The sequence below is a fragment of the Tasmannia lanceolata genome, unplaced genomic scaffold (assembly GCF_043159265.1).
Source record: "Tasmannia lanceolata isolate RefF3 unplaced genomic scaffold, GAP_Taslan_0.1 ptg000007l, whole genome shotgun sequence".
Classification (NCBI taxonomy): domain Eukaryota; kingdom Viridiplantae; phylum Streptophyta; class Magnoliopsida; order Canellales; family Winteraceae; genus Tasmannia; species Tasmannia lanceolata.
The window spans coordinates 23,375,060-23,401,171 of NW_027518684.1; the positions used below are offsets into that span (position 1 = coordinate 23,375,060).

Genomic DNA, 26,112 nt, shown 5'->3' on the forward strand with positions numbered 1-26,112 from the left:
TGATGACTACCCAACATACTCTTGGTGGGAGGCCACGTGTTGGAGTTCGGACGGTTGCTCAATCGGGCGATGTAAAGGACTCGGTGTCCGTCTAAAGGCTGGTGCAGCTGGCCTCATCGATGAGTTGTTAGGAACATCTTACAGGAATTGCTAGGGGTTAGGTGAAACAAACAGCGGGGAAATTAAAGTTTATGAATGTTGGGAACAACATCTGAGTGGACGCAAATGAACGCAAATAGGAAGGGCATTTTTATACATCAGCACCCTCCGTTTGGATTTATGAAGCTCCATCGGATTCTGTGGCTACATCCAGGTTAATATGCACGTTTGGAATCCAAATGCCATGCCCAAATCCGGGCCATTTAACATTCGGATCCTTTTGGATCCATTGAATTTTCAGGCTTCCCATTGAAGTCCAACATCCACAGAACATACATAACATGAACCCAGAGTCTGATGCATTTACACAATGACCAGGGAAACTAATACATGGAAAGAGCTTGGATTTCCATAAATAATCCTTTGGCAGAGTTGGGTCTGTTTCTTCAGTTGGGATTTAGAGCTAGAATATCAATGTACACATACAGACAGATTTTCAAAGGAGGATGCAGCTTAAGGATCAGCATGGCCAGCCACCGCCTCGTCTTCGGAATCATACTCAGCTTCGCTCAGCTCTTCGTCACTGGATTTCTCCTCCGACGCTGCTCCGACATCTTCGGGCTTTGCATACTTTTCACAGTATTCTGGATTATGACAGAGTACAAGTAATATCAGTTGAATATAAAACAATCGCTAAAACAGGTGTCATAAACTCATAAACAGAAATTAAACATAATCATTCTCATCATACAGTAAAATGATATGGTAAAGGCTCAGAATATTCAAATCCTAAGACCCATCTGTCAAATATACACCACAATCAACATAATAACAGGAATGGATTTACGGGGTTAGTGGAAGCGACAGTATAAAATGTTAGGTTCAAAACAGTATCAGATTATTCAGGGTTAACGGTAACTCAGTAAGAAATAGTAGGTTCCATAATGAGATGAAGGCTCTTTCTTTAATCATTTAAAAGAAGAAGATAAACTAGTTGTAATGGTTACTATCAAAAGCTGGCATCCCTAAGTTGGGTTAGCTGCCACAAAATCGAAAACAAGATGATGTTTCCAAATCACTGAACAAAATGTACACAATGGGAGAATGTTAATCAACTACAGAAATACAACAACAGAAAAGGAATGAGTGTTAGTTGAAGGTATTCTCTAATTTTGAGGGCTATGGATTTCTCGGAGCAGGTGGAGGATCTTCGTAACATAAAGGTGATGATTTACAATGAAGAGAAAGCCTCTAGGGGTGCTCCGACTCCCAAGGAAATTATCAAGGGTTTTATAAAAAGACAATGGAAGCAATTCAAGGAGGAGGCTCAACAGAATGCGGAGGATCTATTCTGTTTGACTGGGTCATACAACGTAAAGAAGACTCATGTGCCCCTGTACAAACTCTCTTTTTTCAAGGAACGTCTAGCTGATGAGAGGAGATTGCGGCATTTTCGCTGGGAAGAAAACAGAGAGTTGGGAATTAGAAAGCTGGAAGAGCTGATCGCTGTAAAAAAGTCTCCAAAAGTAAGATATCGGACTCCGCGGATCCTTCTGTCTTCCTGTTGAAAGAGGATGAGCTTGACTTTGAGATTGAGTTTCTTCTGAGGGAGTTAGGAAAATGTTCTTCTTGAAGGGAAGTTTTAATGGGTGTTGTTGATGGAATGTTTTGAGGGTTTTTGCTTTAACCCTGTAATAGGTTGTCTTCAAGATCTTTGAGGGAGATCGCACAAGAGGGGAAGTTTTATCTTATGGAAGGGTTGTTTTCAAGATCTTCGTTGAAGACCGCAAAGGTTTTTTTGGTAGTTTTAACAGGGTTCTTTAAGAATGATCTTCTCAGAAGGTCGCAGAATTTGGAATCTTAGTGTCTTATGTTTTGGATTGGTGAATGTTAAGGGGATGGTCAAGGGGGAATAGCTTTGGTTTTTTTTTCTTTTAGGGCCCTGGAGTAATCTCCTAGGTCTTCATACGATGTAGTTCATGGGGGACTCCTTGTCCCTTCTTCATGTAATTCTCGTATGAATGATCAATATATTTTTGTCACTTTTCAAAAAAAATAATTTTCGTAGATCTTTTGCAGGTCTATGTTCTTTTGCAGTCCATCGCAAAAGGCAATTCGCGGATGATCTGTTGCATGTAAGAGCAGCCACCTCGTGAATGAAGACAGTCCAGTCTGCTGAAAAGTGAGCCTGTGTGGCTGCTCTCATATGCAACAGACCATTTGCGTGGACAAGGCCATGGTGTTTCGCTGAGTGTCTTAATTTGAAGATCAGAATTATTGTTTCCATAGAGATCCAACTTCAACATATGACTTTTTCTTAATATATTACCCAGTGGGTCGATAAATTAGTTTAGTTAGTTTCTTCTCTCCGAATCGCCCCTTCTAGAGTTCAAGTCAATTATTAACATGGCAACAATCATAAGAATTAACGAAAACAATGATAAACATTAACAATGGGCTAAATCATATCAGTTTCAATTCTAGATGTGTTTAACTTAATGAGTTGAAATTTGGCCATTGTAAATTACAAAGGTTCGTGTTCTTTGACGATAGTTGAAGTCTTTCTCATATTCTTTCACAATTTGCTGCGATGTTTCTCCATATGATTTATTTCTCATTAATGTATTACCCGAAGTCACATTAGTTTAGTTTTCTTCTCTTCCAAAATTTCCCTCTTCTATATTTGAGTCTATTCTTCAACATGGTATCATTCAAGCCTAGACCTTTGCCTGGATTTACATCAATATCAGTTTCAGTACTAGATTTGAGTCGATTGATCTTGGAATCTTACTTGAGTTTATTTTTCATTAAATTAATACTGTGTATTGTAAAAAGAGAATAAGGGTCTGATCAAGTACTTATTTCCTCTCCTAAGACCAAACTGTAAATTTCATATGCATGCCTAAGCGTCACAAGCCTTTTCTTTTTCTCGCAAACAAACTGGCGCCCTAACATATTGATGGGGATCATAGACGTCTCTTGCGTGTTTACTCTAGGCGGGGCTGCACTCATGGACCCACATAAAGATCTTTTTATTTTAAGGTTATTTTATTGTCTTACGGATATTATTGGGATTACTTGATGTGATTAGGAATATTTTAGTCTTCATTGCTTTTAGGGTAGCTTAGTCTTTTAGGGATTCTTAATTTAAGTAAGTTTCTTTGTTTTTTTTTTCTTGTGAGTTAGGGTTTGTGAAGAAAGGGTTTGGGTGATGGTAGTGGGTTTGGATGAATCTAGATGTTGTTCTGTGGCTGGGAGATGGAAGTGGGTTACGATAAGACTGAGAATAGGTTTGGGGTTCTCTGAGAATGGGTTTGGGACTCATTATTGAATGGTTTTGCAAAAAACAAAATAGGGATGGAGGTGGGTTTGGATTTTCTTGATGGCTGCTGTTTGGGTTTCATAAGGTGGTGGTCTTGGAAAGAGGGTGATGCAGGACAATACCTAATTTAGGGGAAATCCTACACTCCTAGTGGGATTAAGCCTTTAGGATAATTTAGGGCTTACGCAGAAATCTAAAAGAACACTTGACAACTTACCTAGGGCCGAATTAACGCCTAATTACTCTATGGGCAGCAGCAATAATGAGACTTAAATAGCATAAATAATTATAAAGATTGTAATTAAGCATGAACTAAACCTTATAGAAATCAATCAAAGCGATAAGGATTCGTTAGATGAATTGATAATAGAAAGATTAGTCCGAAACTAGGCTACGCATGCAACCAATTAAAATAACTAAAAGCTAATGTAAGTACCAATGAAATAGATGTAACACAAGCATGGAAATAATAATATCCAATGAAGAAAAACAAAAAAAATGTCTAGCAGCAGTAAAAGGCTCAAAACGGTCCAGTTTTGGGCTGTAGGGGTATTTTGGTAATTTGGTAGATCTGGGATTTCGGTTTAAAACTGCTGTCCAAATCTTAGATTAAGGTTTAGAATGTAAAAGAAAGGTTAATCTAGGGTTTAGGCTCTGATTTGATGGTAGGTTTAGGCTATGGATCACTAAAACTAATTTTAGGGCTTGAAAATGGTGCGGATTTTCAATTGGCTGCAAAAGGGGTTTAAAGTTAAGGTTCTTGGGTGTTTATACTGAGGTTTAATCATAAAAACAATCTCTCAAAATCTCATAACAAGATCTTAGAGAACAAGGGAGATCAATGGATTTTGGATTTTCTAGTTTTGGGGTTCAAGAACAAAGAAAATAGAAAATCTGAATTACAAACCTTACTTGTGTTGATTTGATTAAAGAAATAGAAGATAATAGATGAGATGAGATGAGATGAGAGAAGAATGGCTCCAAGCCACCAAAAGGAGAAGAGAAGAAGAAGTCCAAGCTACAATAGCTCTCACAAAAAAATTCTCAATTCTATTCAATATTCCAGAGTCTCTTACATTGCTTTCATAAGATGTATTTATAAGAAAAGAAACCCTAGAAGATAACTTAAAGTTAAAAACTAATCTCAACCATTCATCAAATCCAAAGTAAACTAAATAAAGTTTAAAATTTACCAAAAATAGTAATCCCGTAAGACCTATACCACTTACTAAAAACACTCATAACTTGCTCAAATCACATCCAAATTATGTGATCTTGGGCCCATTAGATAGGTAATTGAAAAACCTTTCTAATAATACAAAAAACACACCAAACAGATGAGAATTGATACAAAAAAAGTAGGCTACGAATAAAATGAAGAAAATAGAAAAAAACAACTAAAAAAAACATCAACAGAGTGGACGCCCAATACGCATGTCATGTGGCATATGGCACAACACATGTGGTATATGTAGCATATGTTAACGTCCATTTCTCATGCAAAAATCAGTCAATGTCCTTCCCACGATTCTTTCTTCGCTTGTAAACTTTGAATCCTCCTTCTTCGTTGATGTCCCCATCAGAGGGTTTCAAGGTTAGGGATGATGGGTATGGGGTAAGGACTGGTTTTTAGGTCTGCAAAATCAGCAAAAGAACAAGATGAATTGGGTTTGGATGAAGGAATGATTTGGATCTTTAGCTCTGATTGAGGGAAGAATTTGCTGGAAAACTTGGATCTAAAGCTCTGATACCAAATTTGATGTAGGGTAGAGAAGGGAAATAAAAGAAGAAGAGAAGTAGAAAAGAATAATTTAGGGAAGAGGAGGAGAAGAAGAATTCAAGCAAAGGAAGAAATCTCACTCAATCAATATCAATAATCATCAAAAGTTACAAATAAGCCGTAGCTTAGTTTATATATAGGCAATTAAGAGTCCTAAAATAAAGAAACTTACTAAATTAAGAATCCCTAAAAGACTAAACTACCCTAAAAGCAATAAAGACTAAAATATCCCTAATAACATCAAGTAATCCCAATAATATCCCTACAATAATAAAATAACTCTAAAATAAAAAGATCTCTATGTGGGTCCATGCGTGCGGCCTCGCCTAGACTAAACATGCAAGGGACATCGACGATCCCCATCAACTTCGAACCTCTGAAAGCGTCGGCCACTCATTAATTGCCTAAAGTAAAGTTTCTACAGACTCTGAGAAAGTAAAGGCGACTAATGAGTGGCTGATTCCTAAGACGCTTTCAGAGGTTTGAAGTTTTCATGGATTGGTCACCTTTTATCGAATATTTGTTAAGGGCTTCAGTACCCATATGGCTCCAATAACATAATGCATGAAAAAAGAAGAGTTCCGTTGGACCCACTTGAGCTTTCCAGAATATCAAGTAGAAGGTGATTAAAGCTCCTACCCAGTTCACCCTGACTTTTCTAAAGCTTTTGAGGTTCCTGCGATTCGTTAGGAGTAGGGATAGGAGGTGTATTAAGTCAAGAAGGACACCCTGTTGCCTATTTTAGCGAGAAACTTAATGAGGCTAGACAACGATATTCTACGTATGAAAGGAGTTGTATGCTGTTATCCAGGCGTTGTTTCATTGAAGGTATTACTTTACCTAAGGAGTTTGTCTTGTATTCTGATCACGAAGCGTTGAAATACCTTCATTGACAAAAGAAATTAAATCAAAGGCATGCTAAGTGGATATAATTTCTACAACATTTGTCCTCAATCATTGGGCCGGTGTAGAAAATAGAGTCGCCGATGCCTTAAGTCGTGTGGTTATGGTCTTACAGTCTATGAGTGTCAAAGTCATCGGATTTGATAGGCTGAAAGACGAGTATGCCACATATCCCGATTTTGGCATCATCTTTCAAGATGTCCGTGATGGTAACCGTCGAGACCATGTTGATTTCTTAATACAAGACGGTTATCTATTTCGAGAATCAAGGCTATGCATTCCCCGAACTTCACTTCGAGATTTCTTAGTTTGGGAATTGCATGTTGGAGGCCTAGATGACACTTTGGCAGGGATAAAACAATCACGTTAGTTGAGGATCGATTTTACTGGCCATCTTTAATAAAAGACGTAGCGCGAATTGTGTCCCAATATCGCACCTGCCAATTGAGAAAGGCTAAGAAGCAAAACACCGGATTATACACGCCTTTGCCTATTCCTCATTCTCCATGGACTTTGTCCTTGGACTGCCTAGGACAACTAGAGGACATGACTCTATCTTGGTTGTGGTAGATCGATTCTCATGGATGGCTCACTTTAATTCGTGTAGCAAAATAACTGACGCCGTACATGTTGCTAACCTGTTCTTTAAGGAGGTCGTCAAACTTCATAGGCTATCTATTTCCACTGTGCCTAACAGAGACGTTAAATTCGTTAGTTACTTTTGGAGGACACTTTGGAAGCTTTTCGGAACACAATTGAAATTTTCATCAGCATTTCATCCACAAACTAATGGTCAGACTGAGGTCATTAATCGTAGCTTGGGTGATTTGTTGAGATATTTGGTAGGAAACCGTCCAGGTCCATGGAATCTTTTGTTACCGACTGCTGAGCTCGCGTACAATAGTTCTGTTAATCGGACTACTGGAAAGAGCCCCTTTGAGAGTGTTCATGGCATCAACCCTCGTCAACCTGTTGATCTTATACCATTTCCCCTTGATGCCCGTCCTTCTTAGTCCTGATTCTTTTGCCCAGCACATCCATGACCTTCATGCTGATATACGTTGTAGGATTGCTAGAAGTAATGTTGACTACAAACTAGCCGCTGATGTACATCATAGGAAACTTGAATTTAATGAAGGCGACTATGTTATGGTTAGTCTTCATCCTGAGTGTTACCCTCGCCATTCTTTCAAAAAGTTACATACTCGAGCCATTGGACCTTTTCGTATCCTTCATAAGTATGGCCCTAATGCGTATTTAATAGACTTACATGCTGATATGAATATTAGTCCCGTATTAAATATTGAAGATCTTATCACATATCGAGGTACCTTCGAGCCTCATACTATGCCGACCGATGTTTCTACAGGTCGAACTGCCCAGTACCAGTGGTTCCACCCATGGTTTAAAATTTCGACCGAAATCCGAAATTTCGGATACCGGTGGGTAGGGGTGGCCAACCGGTTCGGTTCTCGGTTTTTTTTTTTTTTCGGTTCTCGGTTCCCAGTTCCATGAACCGAACCGAACCGAACCGTAGTACATAGTAGGACCGAACCGAACCGGACCGAACAAAATCGGTTCGGTCCGGTTCGGTTCTCCAGTTCTAATGGCTAATTACTAATTACTAATTTATAAAAGACTTTTAATTAAGTTATAATATAAGTTACTTTCTTATTATAAGAATAGTATCTATTAACTATTACTTATTAATATTATAAGTAATTTATATTAATAAGTATATGTATAATAGAAATATAAAAAATATTATATATATATATATATATATATATATATATATATATATATTCAAAAGTTCGGTTCTTCGGTTCCAGAACCGAACCAAAAATATTAGACCCGGAACCGAACCGAATAAGTTCGGTTCTCCATCAGTGGAACCGAACCGGACCCAAAGTATTTTTAAACAGTTCGGTTCCGGTTCGGTTCTTCGGGTCTGGTTCGGTTCTGGCCACCCCTACCGGTTGGGACCAAAACCAGAATTTTCCGAAATTCCATTTTTCGCCCTTTACCAAATTTCGGACCGAAATTTTGGTCAGAAATTTCGGTTTAATGACATTATTTATTAAAAAAAAAGTGATAATTTTGAAATTTGGGTCCGGAATTTGGAACCAAATTACCAAATTTCAGTTTTTGGTGGGGTCCGAAACGGTTACCGAAACCGAAATTTTAAACCTTGGTTCCACCACCTCCTACCGACCAGATTGATGTTATACTTGCCGATGAGATCGTTTCCTCACACCGTGGTGGTTTTCAGTGCTATCTTGTCAAGTGGCGTTGTCGACCTAATTCCAACGCTACTTCGCTTACTGAGGAGGAGCTTCGTCGTTTGGACCCCGACATTTTAGAGTAAGTACAGGGCTCTTCACTCTCCGGAGGAGAGTTCTTTTCAGCAGGGGGAGTTGATGGGGATCGTAGACGTCCCTTGCGTGTTTATTCTACGCGGGGCCGCCCTCATGGACCCACATGGAGATCTTTTTATTTTAGAGTTATTTTATTGTCTTGGGGATATTATTGGGATTACTTGATGTTATTAAGGATATTTTAGTCTTTATTGCTTTTAGGGTAGTTTAATCTTTTAAGGATTCTTAATTTAGTGAGTTTCTTTATTTTAGGACTCTTAATTGCCTATATATTCGCTAAGCTACAGCTTATTTGTAACTTTTGATGATTATTGATATTGATTGAGATTTCTTTCTTTGCTTGAATTCTTCTTCTTCCCCTCTTCCCTAAATTCTTCTCTTCTACTTCTCTTCCTCTTCTTCTATTTCCTGTCTCTACCCTACATCACATATGCATATACTAAGGCCAGCCTTTTCAAGAGCAAGGCCCTACACACCCAACACCTCTTGTTGCATTGCTTATGCTCACGATCTCCAAGCTTATTCGAGCCCACTCATGCTACTTAACTTGCTCTTGTCGTGAACCACATTTAAGCCACTCGAGATCAGCCTGCATCATGAGTTCATCGAACAAAAGACCATCAAGTCGATTGCAAGTCCATCCAATGCGAGGCATGCCAATCTCATGCACAAATTCGCTAAGTCTCATGCCTCGAGAGTCGAGATTTCAAGGGACAGACCTATGCCATGAACCAATCTCCAGAATAGAAGTCCCACAAGGTAGCTACAGCCATCTAGAGGCGAGGTCAGGTCCAACCACGCTCTGCGACGCCAAGCCTAAAAACTTAGGCGCTCACACCACTGCATCGAGGGACAATTTGCAAGTTTGTGGCAAAAGTCTCCGTCCCCGTCCCCTGCTCGGATAGCTGAAGCCCACTAAGGAATGAGGCATTGCCCGCCACGTATCGATCAATCAAACACGAAGGCATGGTCATACAGGGAGCAAGCATGCCTCCATGCAACGTTGTCAAAATCGTACGATTCAAATTGAATCGTACACCTCACGATTTAAATCGTTAGCTTGAATCGTTTTTGGATATCGTGAATCGTACGATGCAAGTGAATCGTCCGATTCAATCCAGAATCTGTTTTTTTAAATAAAGTGGGCCCCACTACTTACGTAAAAGGGTTTTTACGACTTAATCTTCCCATTCTCTCGACTACTCTTGTTTACGACGCCTTTAGGGTTACAAAAGCACCAAAAAAGCCCAAACCCACTTCGATCTTAGGGTTCCAATCTCCTCCATTCGTTCAAGGCAAGAAGAAGAAGAAAGAGTGGAATACGAGACAAGGAAGAAAAGGAAAAGAAGAAAGCTACAAAACCCACTTCAGTTTTAGGTAAGTTCTCTATATTTCATCTTTTTTGGTTTTTGTTTTCTGTTTTTTTTCTCCTCCTACCTTCTCCATCTCTCCGGCTCTGTTTGTTTTCGATTTTGAGAACTGATTTAGTCTAAAACTGATTATTAGGCTATGTTTGTTTTGGATTTTGAGAACTGACTCGACTCCAATCAGTTCTTAAAATCCAAAACAGATAGGGCTGACCCTTTGCTCTGTTTGTTTTCCATTTTGAGAACTGATTTGGAGTCCAAAACTGATTAGCTCTGTTTGCTTTGGATTCTGAGAACTGATTTGACTCAAATCAGTTCTTAAAATCGAAAACAGATAGGGCTGACCCTTTTCTCTGTTTGTTTTAGATTTTGAGAACTGATTTAGAGTACAAAACTGATTAGGCTTTGTTTGTGTTGGCTTTGAGAACCGATTGAGTCTGAAACTGATTAGGCTCTGTTTGTGTTGGCTTTTGAGAACCGATTGAGTCTGAAACTGATTAGGCTCGGTTTGTTTTGGCTTTTGAGAACCGATTGGACTACAATCAATTCTTAAAATCCAAAACAAATAGTACTGACCCCTTTTAGGCTCTGTTTGTTCACGATTTTGAGAACTGATTTATAGTCCAAAACTGATTAAAAGGCTCTGTTTTTTTTGGATTTTGAGAACTGATTTCATGTGCAAAACTGATTATAGACCCAAATTTACGTTTAATTTGGGGTCAAATAATCTGTTAATGTTATGTACTCACAATCTGTTCTCAAAATCCAAAACAAACAGAGCCTTTAATCAATAATAGAAGTTCCGATTTTAATCTAAAACAAACAAGGGTGTGCCGTGCCGTGTGCCCTATTATGTTTGTTTGAACTGAGTTATGAATGGTTAATTAATTTTACTTATGAGTTATGACAATCAGTTAAGTGGTTATCAAGCATTTCATGTTATTTATTTTAATGGTTTTGAATGGAAAATTGATAATTGCTCTTTTTATTCTTATTAGTAAATTTTCCTATTTTTTATTAATTTTTTCTGATTTTTATATATAAATCTAAAAAAATCTTACAATTTACAATTCGATTTACGATTCGATACGATTCGACCCCTCTTACGATTTACGATACGATTCCGATTTTCAGAACATTGCCTCCATGGACTAATCCACAAGACTTGCATCTCGCGAGGGCGGTCGAAGCCACCCCAGCAAAAACTCATGGTAAGCATAGAGATTGGTCTACCCAAGAGATGTTTCACGGTGCGGATGCAAAGTATAGTTGCAGTCTCGCCAACCGTCCGTACACGCAATGCAAGTGGGAACTCAACCCTACATGCATTGTCTTTGGTCCACGTCCCCCATCAAAGAAACCGGAGCATCCCTATGAAAACTCACAGCATGCACCCAAAGCTTCCTTAGGGAACGCCTACGAGCTGTAAGATGATTTCCCGCCACGCCTCATACACACATAGGCGAGTCCTCGCACAACTCTTCAGCAAACCACTAAGGTTCCGGCCCACAACTTGTTGGGCCTAGAGGGTTAGCACATCATAGAAAGCCAGCCCATAAAGGAGTGGAGGCAGCCGGCCACTTAGACAGGAGTGCTCCCCTCTGGTTTTAATTCCAACTGAGTCCCCGTGACACTCCCCCGTGCCCCCCAAATGTCTTGTACTAACATACTCCTCTATTTTTCATAGTTTTTTTTAATGTTGTATGCAAGGCTCTAGACTCAATTCTTATAAATGAGGTTGGGATATATTCAAGTATCCTGCATTTATCTTTGATTTAAATTGTACTAGAGCTCTGATAATTCCACGATAGATTGAGCTCAAGCTCTTTGAATCAAGATTGACGCATGTTCGAGATTCAGATATTCGTAGATGACGGGCTAAGGTTTTTTTTTTTTATTATTAATGGGAAGATATGTTTAATCTAGGTTTTGTCACATGTGGGAGGCTATTTTAATTAAGGTTGTTGAAGGTTGTTGAGGAAGAGAATGAAAGAAAGAAATTGTGAGTTAGGGAGTCTCCCCCTCACTAATGTGTGTGTGTGTGTGTGTGTCTATATATATATATATATAATGAGAAATGTACAAAAGACGGATATGCCCATAGGCATATACATAGTTACATACACTGACACTCCCCCTTAAGCTGGAATGTATATGTCCTAGCTTGCTACAATTATCACTCAATTTAGCTTTGTTCAATGGCTTGGTAAACATATCCGCTAATTGGTCCACCGGTCTAGTGAACACTGTGCATATTTCTCCTTTTTGAATTCGGTGCCGAATGAAGTGGCAATCAACCTCGATATGTTTAATCGACTCACAGAGGATGACATCTCCCCCTGAGCAACATACCAAAGAGGTTGCTCCATGTAAACTTCCTCTATGAGCTCACCATGAAAAAAAAACATTTTTGACATCCAACTGATGTAAAGGTCAACGCTGATTGACAGCAAGAGAAAGTAGAACACGCACTGAAGGAATCTTCGCCATAGGAGAAAATGCCTCGCCATAGTCCACCCCAAACGTCTGAGTGTACCCTTTGGCAACTAAGCGTGCCTTACGGCGCTCAACAGAGCCATCAGGAAAATATTTCACAGTATAGACCCAACGACATCCAACGGGGCGTGCACCAGGAGGCAGTGGAACTAAATCCCAAGTCTGATTTGCCTGAAGGGTATCCATCTCAAGGTCCATAGTAGTGCGCCACCCCGGGTGAACAAGTGCTGCAGCCAAGGACTCTGGCAAAGAAACAGAAGATAGAGAGGACACAAAACTGCAGAAAGCAGGCGTGAGAGCATCATATGAAACAAAAGACGAAATAAGGCGAGCAATATTATAAGACCGAGTGCGGGAGGCAATAGGAGAGTTGATGGATACCTCAGATGTGGAAGGAGGGAGCTCCTGATGGGCTGGTGATGGCGCTGCTGGAGATGGATGAGCTGCAAAGGAATGGCGGCGCTGATAAGTCTTCTTAATTAATGGAGCCGGGAGCCGAGAAGGTACCTGTAAAGGAGGAGAGGTATCTGGTATAGGAATCACAGAAGGAGAAGGTAAGAGAGACGATGGATATAGACAGACTACCGGGTCAAGAAGAACGGGAATCAGTAGAGGAAGATCTGAAGAATGAGAGAGAGAGAGAGGGGTCGTATTCAGAGAGCTTAGAAAGAAGGGCTCAGTCTCGAAGAATGAAACATCCGCCGAGACATAGGATCGATGCAGCCGAGGGCTATAAAATCGATAACCTTTCTGAGTGCGTGAGTAGCGGAGGAAAATGCATCGTTCAGATTTAGGATCTAATTTATCCAAACCAGGTCCAAGATTGTGGACAAAGCAAACACACCCGAATACCCGAGGAGGAAGAGGAAATGGCTCATGATGAAGACGTAAAATTGAGAAAGGGGATGAGCCGCCTAGAACCGAGGATGGAAGCCGATTAGCCAAATAGTTAGCAGTGAGAACTGCATCGCCCCAATAAGATTTGAGAACTTGCATCTGGAAGAAAAGAGTGCGAGTTCCATCCAATAATGATCGCATTTTCCGTTCAGCGACACCATTTTGTTGAGAGGTGTGAGCACATGAAGATTGATGTAGAATACCACGAGTGGAAAGAAATTCCTCAAAACCATTGGACTTTGAGTAATATTCCCTGGCATTATCAGTGTGAAGGGATTTGAGGGTGCAATTAAATTGGTTAGTAATTTCTGAATGAAAATTACGAAAGACAGAGAATACTTCTGAACTATCTTTTAGTAAATAAAACCAACACATACGCGAATAATCATCAATAAAAATGACAAAATAACGATTTCCAAAAAACAGAGGTAGTTCGCGTAGGACCCCATACATAAAAATGCACTAAATCAAAAGGGTGCGACGCCCGACTAACAAGCCTAGACGGGAAGGACACCCTATGGTGTTTCCCAAGTTCACAGGCCTCGCACGTAAAGGGGGTAACTGAAGAAGAAACTATAGATATCCATCACAAACGATCAAGGCTGGGATGTCCAAGACAACAGTGCCACTGATATGCGTCGCTAGAGCTGTGTAAAATGGTACGAAAAGGGCTACAGTCCAGACAATAAAGCCCATCTATCTCACGGCCCGAGCCAATCGTCTTCCCAGTCAAGAGATCCTGAAACAAGCAGTAAGAGGGATAAAATGAGAAAGAATAGTTGAGATTTTTAGTAAGCTGACTAATTGAGAGTAAATTAAAGGAGTGACTTAGGTACACATAGAACAGAGGACAATGTAAGTCCAACACGAGGAGAAATATCAGCAACAATAGAGATAGGAGTGGAGCTCCCATCAGCCAGTGTGATGGATTGATCAGAAAGTGGACGAAATGAACGAAGTACCTGTCATATGATTGGAGGCTCCATAATCAATGATCCAGGAGCTGGAGCTAGTAAGAAGAGATGCAGGAGAGCTACCTGGCTGAGAAAAAGTCGCAGTCGGGGGATGGCTGGTAGACCTGAGACGCTGTAACTCATCATAGTCGGCACGAGACATAAAAACACTAGCCTGAGGCCCAGTGCTGGGCGGAACGGAAGCAGAGGAGGCTCAGAAGAATCTGGTGCAGCGAGGTGTGCGGAGCGGCCAAAATGAGCCTAAGAGGAAGGACGGAGCTCAGGGTGCAAAACATAGCAAGTCTTCATATAGTGTCCCTCACGACGACAATGCGAGCAATATGGACACAGTCGGCCACCACGCCCTGCAGGAAGATCACGTCCACCGCCACGACCACCACGGACAGAGTAACGGCCACGGCCATGACCAAAGGTGCCTCCACCCCGAGTAGCACGGTCACCTACGCCATAGGCAGCAGTGGCAATAATATCAACTGAATGAGCCGACACAGAGTCATCAAGAGTACATGGCAGGGCACACAAGTAAACCTCCTGAAGAGAGGGCATCGTGCCAGATCCAAATATCTGCTGACGGAGATGCATGTACTCAGGACCAAAAGTATCGAGAAACTGAACGACACATATCTGATCACGCTGCTGCACGGCCGTAGTCAAATCGGTGGTAAGAGGCATAAGAACATCTAACTGCTGGCAATGGAATACAAGCTGACTGTAGTAGGTCGAGAGAGGAGTGTCTCCGCGGCGAAGGTTCATCTACTGAGAATATGTGGAACAAATTTGAGAGAGGTTGCCTTTCCCAGAGAAGGTAGTAGCAGTATGTCACAAACCTGGCGAGCAACGGGAAGGTGTATCATGGTCCCGGAAATCTCAGGGGACATACTCTGCCAAAGGAGAGTACGGATAAGGGCATCATCCTGCTCCCACATATCATAAGTGGGATCATTAGGAGAAGGGGGGTCACGACAAAGAATAGAAACCTTCCCTCTAGCAATGAGATAGGTCTCCACAGCCACTTTCCAATTCAGGGAGGAAAAATTAAGCCTGACTGTGGTCATGGGAGGAAAAGAATCATCCATCGAAGAAGACATAGGGTTATAAGAGGAGGATGGGCGAGCCATATGAACAGTAGCCACAGGGGGCCGTCCGAGAGAGGGATCCTCGATAATGGGGCTATCCATGAGTAAATAATCAAAGAGAGAATTAACTGACGAGAAGAAACGATGCCGAGGCGGAGAGCAGAGAAATCAATAATGGAGATCGCGGCTCCGAAGAGATAAATGATAAATAGGGTATGAAAGAACCCTTGCTGACATGATGAAGACACACAGATCTAGGGGTATAAGATTGGAGCCGTGAAAAGAAGACGGAAGTAGGTAAAAGAGATTTAAGCCATTAGGAGAAGAAAGACAAAGAGAAAGCAAGGCTGCGGGAGCAGATTTCTAGGGTATAAAAATGGTTTTTTTTTAGGGTACTGTAGCGGGTTACTGTAGTGGTACTGTAGTGGGAGGGGGGGGCGGTGGGGCAGGTTACTGTAGCAGGGAGTGGAGGAGTTAGGAGAAAGGGAAGAGGGGCAGTGGGAGCAGGAGGGGAAGGGAAGGGAAAGGAAGAGGGTGGGGGGCAGAGATGTTGGGTTTGGGTTAGGGTTTGGGTTGGGGTTAGAGGAGAAGGGAGAAAAGAAGAGGGAGGGTGAGGGGCTGCTATGGGGGTCCCTAGGGAATCAAAACCCTACGGTTCTGATACCATGTTGAGGAAGAGAATGAGAGAAAGAAATTGTGAGTTAGGGAGTCTCCCCTCACTTGTGTATTTATATATATAATGAGAAATGTACAAAAGACGGATATGCCCATAGGCATATACATACACTAACAAAGGTTATTTTCTGCCCAAGTTCCATGGCTTGGGGCAGTATCAAAGAATATTGCTCTCAAACTGCATTTTCCAGGGTTACACTCCCTGTTTTAAACCTTTCTGTGCTAAAAGCATCCTTTCAACACATGTTTTATTGTGGTAAATGTGATCAGAACAACCATATTTTGGTATTTGCAGAAACCCAGCTGTCTCTTTAATTGGCTCGTGAGAGCTTTTTGGAAAATGTTATAACCTTTTGACAGCTCTTTAAATACTAAAAGACAATATGGTTTGTGAAAATATCAAAATATGGTTGTGTTGATATCATTTCCCTTTATTGTTTGTTTGGTATTTCTACAAAGGTGATCCTTTTCAGTTATTGAAAGGGTTTACATGTGATGTCCTCATGTACTTTATCTAGGCCTAACAAAAATGTATAACGGGGATTGAAATTTAACCTTGTTCGTTGCTGCAATCCAATGAAAAGCTACAACTGCAAATGCACAACTCTTTTTTTCAAGGGCCCCTACTCTCAACACCCAAACTAACCACATTATGCGCCTTCCACAATACCATGACCAGTAAACCTAGAGGAGAAGATCTGTAGTCCGGTCAACAAGACCACAAATTCAACCTCATTAGGGTTAGAAAATCCAACTGGAATCAAGAACTACCATGAAATTGCTCTGTTATCTCTAAAAGGTAAAAACCTCCCAGCAGGCCCAGGGTTCCCCACTAAGGATCCATCAAAAGTGTAGCTAGTTGGTATAAATACGAAGAGAGATGGAGGGAAGGCACACAAAGAGAGGAGAGAGAGAGAAAGGGGGGGAGGTTGTCATTCTAGTATCTCTCTACGTTTTCTAAAACAGTCTAGGGTACATACTTCTCATAATTGCTCTTTACTTAAAACCCAAATAACAACAAGAAACTTAAACTCCCATAACAACCTCTCAATAAACCAGCTAATCCCAACGAAAATGCGTTGATTTCTTTCTCTCCATAGAATTCAAAACCATGCTTTTAAATTTTCACACAAACCATCACAAAATCCATCCCTAACGAAACGCACACCGAAACCGAAATGCATACCGAAACTAAAACCACGTGTATTAGTGGTATACTATGTCAGATGTGTTACAAAATTATATTTATATAAATTTATGTGAAATGTGGAGTATGTATTATATATAATAAATATAAAATATAATTACATATGAAATATGGTATGTACTAAATTATCAGACAAGCGCGACATCGCGTGTCACTAGGTGTTCGATGTTCTTAAACCACTATGTATGGATGAATGTCTTGCTTATGCGATGGTTTGTAAGTGTGTATCTGTGCTTATTCTAGCGTTTCCTAAAGTTTCATCTTAAAATCCTATCATTTCCATATGTTTCCATGATTTTATAAGATTTCCACCGACATTTCCAACCGAAATCGAGACGTTTCCGTTTCTGTGGTGACCGACACCGAAACTGAAATTTAAAACGTTGTCCAAAAATACAACATATGGGACCACATGCCAAAGAGAAGATCCTCTCTTGAAAAGGCTAGGCCTCCACAAACTCTAAATAAACTCTCAAAGAGGAAAACCTCAAACCACTCCAAACCAACTCACCACTGATCTCCAAATCTTGCAGGCCAACAAACAATGGAGAAAGATATTCTCGGCTAACTCCTGGTTCATTTAACATGATTTCGGCCCGAAACCGAGACGTTTAGGTTTTGGTGGTGGCCGAAACCGACACAGAAACCGAAATTTAAAACCTTGCTCGTGCACATGTCAGGCCCCCACATGATTCTTTAGCTAACCACCAAGGGTCCTGCCCACAAGCTGCTGGGCCCAAGTGGTTGAGGCAACCACCCGTGCCCAATCCCATCTGGCCCTGACCAAGCGCCTTAAATGCCCCCTCAACAAGTCAGTTAAACTACACAATGCACCCATCCTTGGGCCTATCATAGCTCTCCATGGCACCACAACATACTCGAGCACCTATCACGGCAAGCCAACTTGTTTCCATGTAACACTTGGTGCTTTGAAGACTGCATGGATGAGATCATCCACTTTTTGTCTAGCTATAGTCTCTTTCCAACCTATCAGTGCTCCACCAATGAGGAAGTATATTTCCTAGCTAGGGAGGGTTTTTTAGCTCCCTTAACATTGTACAATTTTCTCATCTTGTGTTGTTCTTGCTTGTGACCAGCTTGGTCGATGAGAGAGTTTCTAATAGAGCTTCATTATGACTCAAGAAGAGAGAGAGAGAGAGAGAGAGAGAGAGAGAGAGAGAACGACTAATGAAAACAGTAATTGAGAAAAGAATGGAAAAGTTGTGTGCAAAGTGCACCTCACTTAAGTTGATGTTGACATTAGTAAGGAAATGAAGAAAAACACAATGGCCATTTGCATGCTTTAGGTTCAGGATCATCAACGAACTCCCCAATAGAATTATACTATCACACGCATCAAAAGTCCCTCCTTTCAATAGCAATAATTACCAGGAAAAAGTATTGGATATTAATGCCACAGATCATAACTAGGGTAAGATAACTAATGACGTCATTAATACTTGATTTCCATTATGATTCTCTACACATTTTCATACATGCAAAAGACATTTCAACAAAGCCAAGTATTCTACCATTGTGAGAAGCATTGATGGCCACATATGTTACTACCAAATGAAACTAGCTCCAAAGGGCATCACCCTTTTTAATATTTTAAACAAGAGAAAATGATCAAATTATAAACAAGCACATACTTCATAAAACCCTTATGGGGAGGAATATGACATCAAAGACAACCTTTCACCCTGGTGACATGAATATAAATGGCATACAAAACTAGAGAAGGAACATAAAAAAAGAACATCACCTTTAACTCTCTGCTCATAAGAAGTTCGATCACGCATCATCAGAGCAGCAGCCTCTCCGTTCAGTGGATCAGATGGATTAGGATACAAAAGAAGTTGAGGGAGGAACACTTCGAAAACGTTCACAAGATCTGAAAGGAATGGAAATCAATATCCCCAAAAAATAAATACTAACCCATATAGCATATGATCAGCTGCAATAAAAAATTAAATATGTTCACAGTGTTATCCAAGTCTTAACATCTATACACGCAAATGAGTTCAAAGAGCTATTTTACCGAACATGGGGCTCCAGGTTTGATTGATAACATCCAAACAAACTGAACCAGACCTGAAATTCAAACCCGACAGGCGATTTGAACTAGTCCAGTGGCTAAAAGCATACAAAATTACGATAATATGACTCGCATAGATGAAAATACTGGGAAGTTGATAACCAGAAACTCACATTTCGTCAACGTTTGGATGGTAGATCTTATTAACAAAGCCAATTGATGGAGATTTGTAAGGATAGGCATCTGGTAATTCCACCCTTATCCTCCACACACCACCATGATAGGGACCTGTAAGAATTCATAAAAAGAATCCTCCTATTCTTTGAAATTACAAATACCCACATAAAATCCACAAGTAAATTCCGAGAATTCATCAAGTAACACGACTTATGAAGATGTTCCTCTACTTGCAGAATAGAATTAGTGCAGAAAGTCATAAAGGAATATATAAAAAATGCAAAGAACAAGGAAAAAAAACCAAAAAGAAGCAAAACATCAAACACCCATACCAAAAAAAAAACACACACGGAAGGCCTAGAATTCCACAACTTGGGTAGGAACAGTAAGGAAAGACTTGGGGGCAGGGGCGGAGCCAGGAATTCGCTTCAAGGGGGGCAAATTTTTTTTAAAAGAATAATTTCCCTAAAATTATCTAGCAACTCACATTTTAACCTACATCAAGATTAAATTGTGCTCAAACATAAATCTGAGTTAATTGTGCATCAAGAACTGTGGAACCAACTGTACTCTGCATTCCATAATTATAATTTGGTATACCTCTAAATTTGCTATATCCCATTCATTGTGGTGTAGCAATTTTTTATTTTAATTTAAAGTTCATAGTAGACAAGGAAATTAAAAAAAATGATTTTCATGTTACTTTCTAGGATCATCTTTGTATTATTAAAAATTACTTGTTTGTGGTTACATATAGGCCTAATTACTCTCTTTATGTAGCTTACTCTTTCTCATGCCAAACAATCTGTCATTATTAAGGTCTAGACTTGCTGGCTGGTGCTAATCTACCATGGTTTTTCAACTTTTCAAGTATTTTACATATTATTTAGTTACAAAATGAACATATGAAAGGAATTTGTCTTCAGCAGCAAGAGAGGAATTTTAGAAAAACAACCCTAAAATCAGGTTTGGTGTGATTTTGGAAAGGCCTGACTTTCTTTTGGCTTGAAAATGATCAAAATCTCCTTCTCCCCATCTAACCATAGAGAATGTTTAGAAAAATATCCCTAAAAATCAGGCTTTTGCGATTTTAGAAAATCATGACTTCATATTTGGGGGGAAAGGGTAAAGATCTGAAATAATTCCATTTGCCCCCTCCCTCATAAAAAGTAGGAAATTCAACTGGGGAGAAGGGTACTATTGTCATTTTCAAAAGGTTGAATCGATTTTTATTTTTTCGATTTTTAAGGGGGCAATTGCCACCCCTTGCCCCCTGCTGGCTTCGCCCTTGCTTGGGGGCTAGGAATATAACAGAGAACATGACCTTGGATAGGATAGAATGGAAGAAAATGATCCATGTAGAAGAACCCAACTAGTGTTAGGATTAGACTTAGTCAATTTGAGCCAGGTAGATCCTTTCACCTTCTTCATGAAAATTTTCTAAAGGATTCATTAGCCGACCCCAACTAGTTTGGGACAAAGGCTTAGTTGAGTTGAGTTGAGTAGAAGGACTAGAAATTCCACCAAAAATATAAAAAAAATAAAAAAACACCCACAAAGAAGAAAATAAGAGAACAAATAGGATACGGGTATTGCTGATTTACTCTGAATGCAAAACATCAAACACCCACATAGAAAACATCACAAAAAAGACTAGAATTCCACACCAAAAAAAAAAAAAAATCACAAAGAAGAAAAATAAAAGAACAAATAGGATATGGGTGTTGGTGATTTACTATCAATTCAAAACATCAAAAATTCACATAAAATAAATAACGAAGGACTAGAATTCCACACAAAAAAGCCCCACAAAGAAAAATAGGATATGGGTATTGGTGATTTACTCTCACCGGGTCCATGAAAATAGACATAAAACTTCAATTAATCAATTCAAAACATCAAACACCCACATAAAAAACATCATAGAGAAGGACTAGAATTCCACACACACACACACACACACACACACACAAAAAAAACACCCACAAAAAAGAAAATAAAATAAAAGATAAGACAGGGGTATTGGTGGTTTACTCTCACTAGGTCCGTGAAAATCGACATAAAACTCCTGCATGCCATCATTGATCATCTCTACCTTGTAATCACTCATCATCCTACAAAAACAAGGATATAAAATTCCTAAAAAAATCAGAAAAAATAAGATGAAATTAAAGAGGGCATTATGAGGAAATTTACAGTTTCATCAAGTCCATTTCTCGGCGTTTGCTTGGAGAAGACATGATTTTGTCTCTTTTTTTTTCCTAGTTGCGTAAGGGGAGAGGGTTTTCAGAAGCTAAAGAAAAGGAGAGATTTTTGCATTCAGAGGCTTTCAGACAAGAATGAAAGGAAAAGGGAGAAAAGGACAAAATTTGTGATGGAGGTGAAATTTAGTTAAAATATCCCTAACACACTACTCAAGATTCTTTCTCCCACTGCTGCATTTACTTTATTTCCCATTTTATCCCTAAACATTAACCATATTCCTATTTCGTCCAAGACAACGAATCAACCCACTTCTTAAGTAACGTGACATATTAGACCACGCAAACGCCACAAGATGGTGACTTTTCTTGCTTAGAAAGTGTTGTTATTTCCCCTTCTAGATGCTCTTCTAATAAGGGCAAGTGGGGCTGCGAGGAAAAAAAATTTCATGATAAATCGCGGAGAAAAATACGGAATGCGGGCCGATGTTTAGTGAAAATACGGATTGTGGGCACCTTTTAAAACAAGAACAAAAAACGGGCTAATTTTCAAAACCGGATTCGAAAAAGACCCTGCAAAAACGTCATTCAACCTCCTTTTTCATTACTGGCGTGTTTCACGAGGTTCTTTTGGTCCGTCTAGTATTTGAACCAACAGAAGTCACAGAACCTTGGGTTCGTTTCTATCTTGGCCGTCGGAAATACCTAGAGACGGATGGATGCCTGACAAGTGTTGAAAAACTTTTTGGAATGCTAGCAGCTCTATACATAGTCGGTTTGGTTTGGATTGAAATCTTTCTGTGAACCTAGAGTCCTTGGGTTCCTTTAAATCTTAGTCGTCGCCAATATGAATGACGGTCGGATCCACGACACGTGGACATCAATATGAAACGGTGGCGTCTTCTAATAATACCCCTCTCTGTAACCATTATTCCCTTCTTTGTACCCATTATTTCCGCTGGCGTACCCATTATTCCTATTCCCCTCTCTGTAACCATTATTTCCATTGGCGTACCCATTATTTCCATATTATTCCCCTCTCTATAACCATAATCTCTGTCGGCGTACTATTCCTATTCCCCTCTCTGTAACCATTATTTCCATCGGCGTACCCATTATTCCCCTCTCTGACCATTATTTCCATCGGCACACTCATTATTTTCGCCGGTGTACCCACTATTCCCCTCTCTGTAACCATTATTTCCGTCGGCGTACTTATTATTTTCACCGGCGTACCCATTATTGCCCTCTTTGTAACCATTATTTCCACCGGCGTACCCATTATTTCCATCTCGTAACCATTATTTCCATCGGCGTACACATTATTTCCGCCAGCGTACCCATTATTTTCCTCTCTATAACCATTATTTTCATCGGTATACCCATTATTTTCCGCCGGCGTACCCATTATTTCTATCTTGGTCGTCGGAAATACCTAGAGAAGGATGGATGCTTGACACGTGTTGAAAAGATAAGTGAGAAAAGATAACGTCTACCGTTCTAAGCCAAAAGATAAGTGAGAAAAGATAATGCCAGTGTTCCAAAAAGTACAATAATGTCGGGGTTCCAAAAAGTTTTCCAACACGTGTCAAGATCCATCCGTCTCTAGTTATTTCCGACGGCTAAGATAGAAACGAACCCAAGGTTCTCTCGGTTCAAATACACATTTAAATGAACCAAAATAAGCCTCGTGAATCGGGCCAATTTAAGAGGCAGTAATGAAAAATGAGGACTGTCGATGTCAGAAGGGTATCAGGGTCTTTTGACCACCCGATTTTGAAGTTTAGCCCTTTTTTTGTTCTTATTTTAAAAGGTGCCCACAATCCGTATTTTCACTAAACATTGGCCCACATTCCGTACTTTTCTCTAAATCGCGTCTCCAAGTGGCAAGTCGCTAAAAATAGGAAACAAAATTCCGGAAACTAGTTTCTGTTGATGGAAAGTTGTTAAAAATCAAGAAAAGGTTGATCCGGTTTCGAGTAGGGCTTTTTGTCTGCAAATGGAAATGAGGACAAGTCGCAAAAAATAGGAAACAAAATCCCTTAAACTTGTGTCTGGTGATGAAAAGTTGCTAAAATCCAGAGACAAAAAGCTCTACTTGAAACAGGATCGACCTTTTCCAGATTTTTAGCAACTTCTCATCATCCGGGACATTAGTTTCTGGGATTTTGTTTCCTTATTTTTAGCAACTTCACCATCATCTCCACTTGGAGGTGCCGATTTATCATGAAAAAAGTTCCTAGCTGCCAAACATGCTTGCTAGGCAATTTTGTAGAAATCAATTTTGTGGGTCACTTTTGCAGTAGAGAATAACCACTCCTAGCAGATTTTGTTATTTTCATTTCATTTGTCTAGGGTGGCTCTTCTCTCCTGCAAAAGTGTGTTGCAAAATGACTTTTCACGAAATTGCATGGCAAATCCAGTTTAAAGGTGCAACTAATCAGTAATCAGGTCGATTTTTGGGAATTCGGGTTTAACTTTTACTATAAAATGGGGTCAACTTTGGGTTGATTCCCATTCATATTTGAGAAAAGCGTTCCTGCGCTCCCAGGGAGCTTAACTACGCTTTAGTTGTTTATAAAGCCTCCCATTGGTTTCGTATAGCGGGTCCCCCTTTGGTTCTTGTGGACATGCTATACGTTTCAAAGGGGGACCCGCTATACGAACCAATGGGAGGCTTTATAAACAACTAAAGCGCAGTTAAGCTCCCTGTGCTGCAGCGCAGAAACGCTTCTCTTCATATTTTAGCAAAGGGTTTTGTTAACGAGGGCCCTAAGGGCACTTGTTAAGGTGCATAGGAAATGATATTTTACACATCTTTTGATAATAAATTGAAAATGAGTATTTTTATCAAACAGTGTGTAAAATGATGTGTAAAATGATTGGAAAATATCATTCGTAATGCAACTTAACTCGTTAGCAAAACCCTTTAGCAAAAGTTCAAACTTGGGCCGACCCAAGTTGCACCCCTAAATTTTCCTTGATTAAAGGTCTACTTCTAGCTGCTTGTATAATAAATTCTATAAAGGTGCACATATGGCTGTCAACAAATGTACACAGTCAGCTGGGTTCAAATGATTTGAGTTAGGTGGAGTGGGACATAGACAAACGATGTGGGTCCCTAGGAGTATACTATGTGAGAAATAGACAACTTTTTTGTAATTGGATGAGACGTAGACACATCTTTTGTCTATGTCCCACTTCCAACTTTTTTAATTGGAGGAGTGTACTAAAAATATCGGCCAGAGAGTCATAGATCCATTCATATTTTGCTGTCTATGAAAATACGAGAAATTATATGGTGTAAGGGCTTATAACAATAAGGCCTTTGTATGGTGGAAGTACCATCCTTAATGTCTAATCCAACAGCTGCTCCTCAAAAAGTGAGCTGCTGTTGGATCACATATCAAGGGCGGTACCCCTATCGTATTGTTGTAAGCCCTTACACCCTATAAAATCTCTGAAAATACTTCTATGTTTTAAAATTTAAAAGCTAAAGGTAAGGGGTATTTTTGGTATCTAATAGTTACAATGCATAATAAAAGGGGAAAAAATGAACAATTACATATTATAAGGGGAAAACGAGCTAATAAACAATATCTCTCTCTCTCTAACAACCCTAAAACTGAAGAAATCCAATCATTGTTTGCTGATCCATTCACTAGTTTTAGGTCACTAGTAGCTGTTCAATTCTTCTCCCTCATTTCACTGATTTTCCTTCCTCCCTTTCTCTCTCGTGAAGAATTGGGCAGTGCTTAAAACGTGGATGCGGGTCGAAATGTGGACAAGGAAAATCCTTGTCAACTCGGCGCAGACTTGACCAAGAATGCGGTTGACGCGGCTGATTACTCTGTTGACATGGTCGTAACTCGGGAGAGTGAAAGGAGTTTTTATTAACTCTGCAAGGCAAAATGCGGAACGTGGAGACAAAATGCAAAACACAGCTAAGGGGAAAAGGAGTTGACTTGGGTGAGTCCTCAATGATGTGGGGGAGTTCAAAACTATGATTGGGAAATATCATTTCTTGAGAGATGTCTTTCTAATTTCTATATGACATTCAGAGCTCTTAGGTCTGTTTGGATGCAGTTTAAATCCAAGGATAGGCAAAGTTCATGGAGGAGACATGAATTGAAAATCCTCAAGACTTGCTCGTAGTTTCCCCTATTTGTTTACATGTAAAATTGGGATGAAGAAGATAAAAAAAAAGAAAAAAAAAAGGGTAGAATAAATTTGTAAATGATTTTCTCGTGCCCTTTCCCTTTTTTCACGATTTGCTACAATAGCCTTTGTCTTCATTGCAGGGGCGCTCGATAGAGGGGATGGGGGCGATGACGGAAGAGACTGGAAGTTGAGGACATTGAAATGGTGCAGAGAGGGTGTGAGAGTGACGGTGAGATGCTCAGCTTGTCACTACCATACCATTCAAGTAGTGTCTAGGGAGTTCTCTGGAAGTAGATTGGCCACAAGGGAGATCCCAAGCGAGAATTCTAGTCATTGTATTCACCCAAGAGGAAGAAGACGA

General features: G+C 40.0%; 1 protein-coding gene across 1 annotated transcript; it reads right to left on the reverse strand.

Annotated features, from left to right (window-relative positions):
• Positions 1–228: 228 nt before the first annotated feature.
• On the reverse strand, positions 229–21,760 carry LOC143882314 (ubiquitin-conjugating enzyme E2-23 kDa-like). The gene is made up of 6 exons (XM_077385841.1): positions 21,586–21,760; positions 21,424–21,503; positions 19,386–19,500; positions 19,216–19,268; positions 18,940–19,068; positions 229–743 (listed from the first exon to the last, which is right to left on the reverse strand). The coding sequence occupies exons 1-6, from the start codon at positions 21,627–21,629 to the stop codon at positions 613–615; spliced, it is 552 nt and encodes a 183-aa protein (XP_077241956.1). The 5' UTR covers positions 21,630–21,760; the 3' UTR covers positions 229–612.
• Between the last annotated feature and the right edge of the window lie 4,352 nt (positions 21,761–26,112).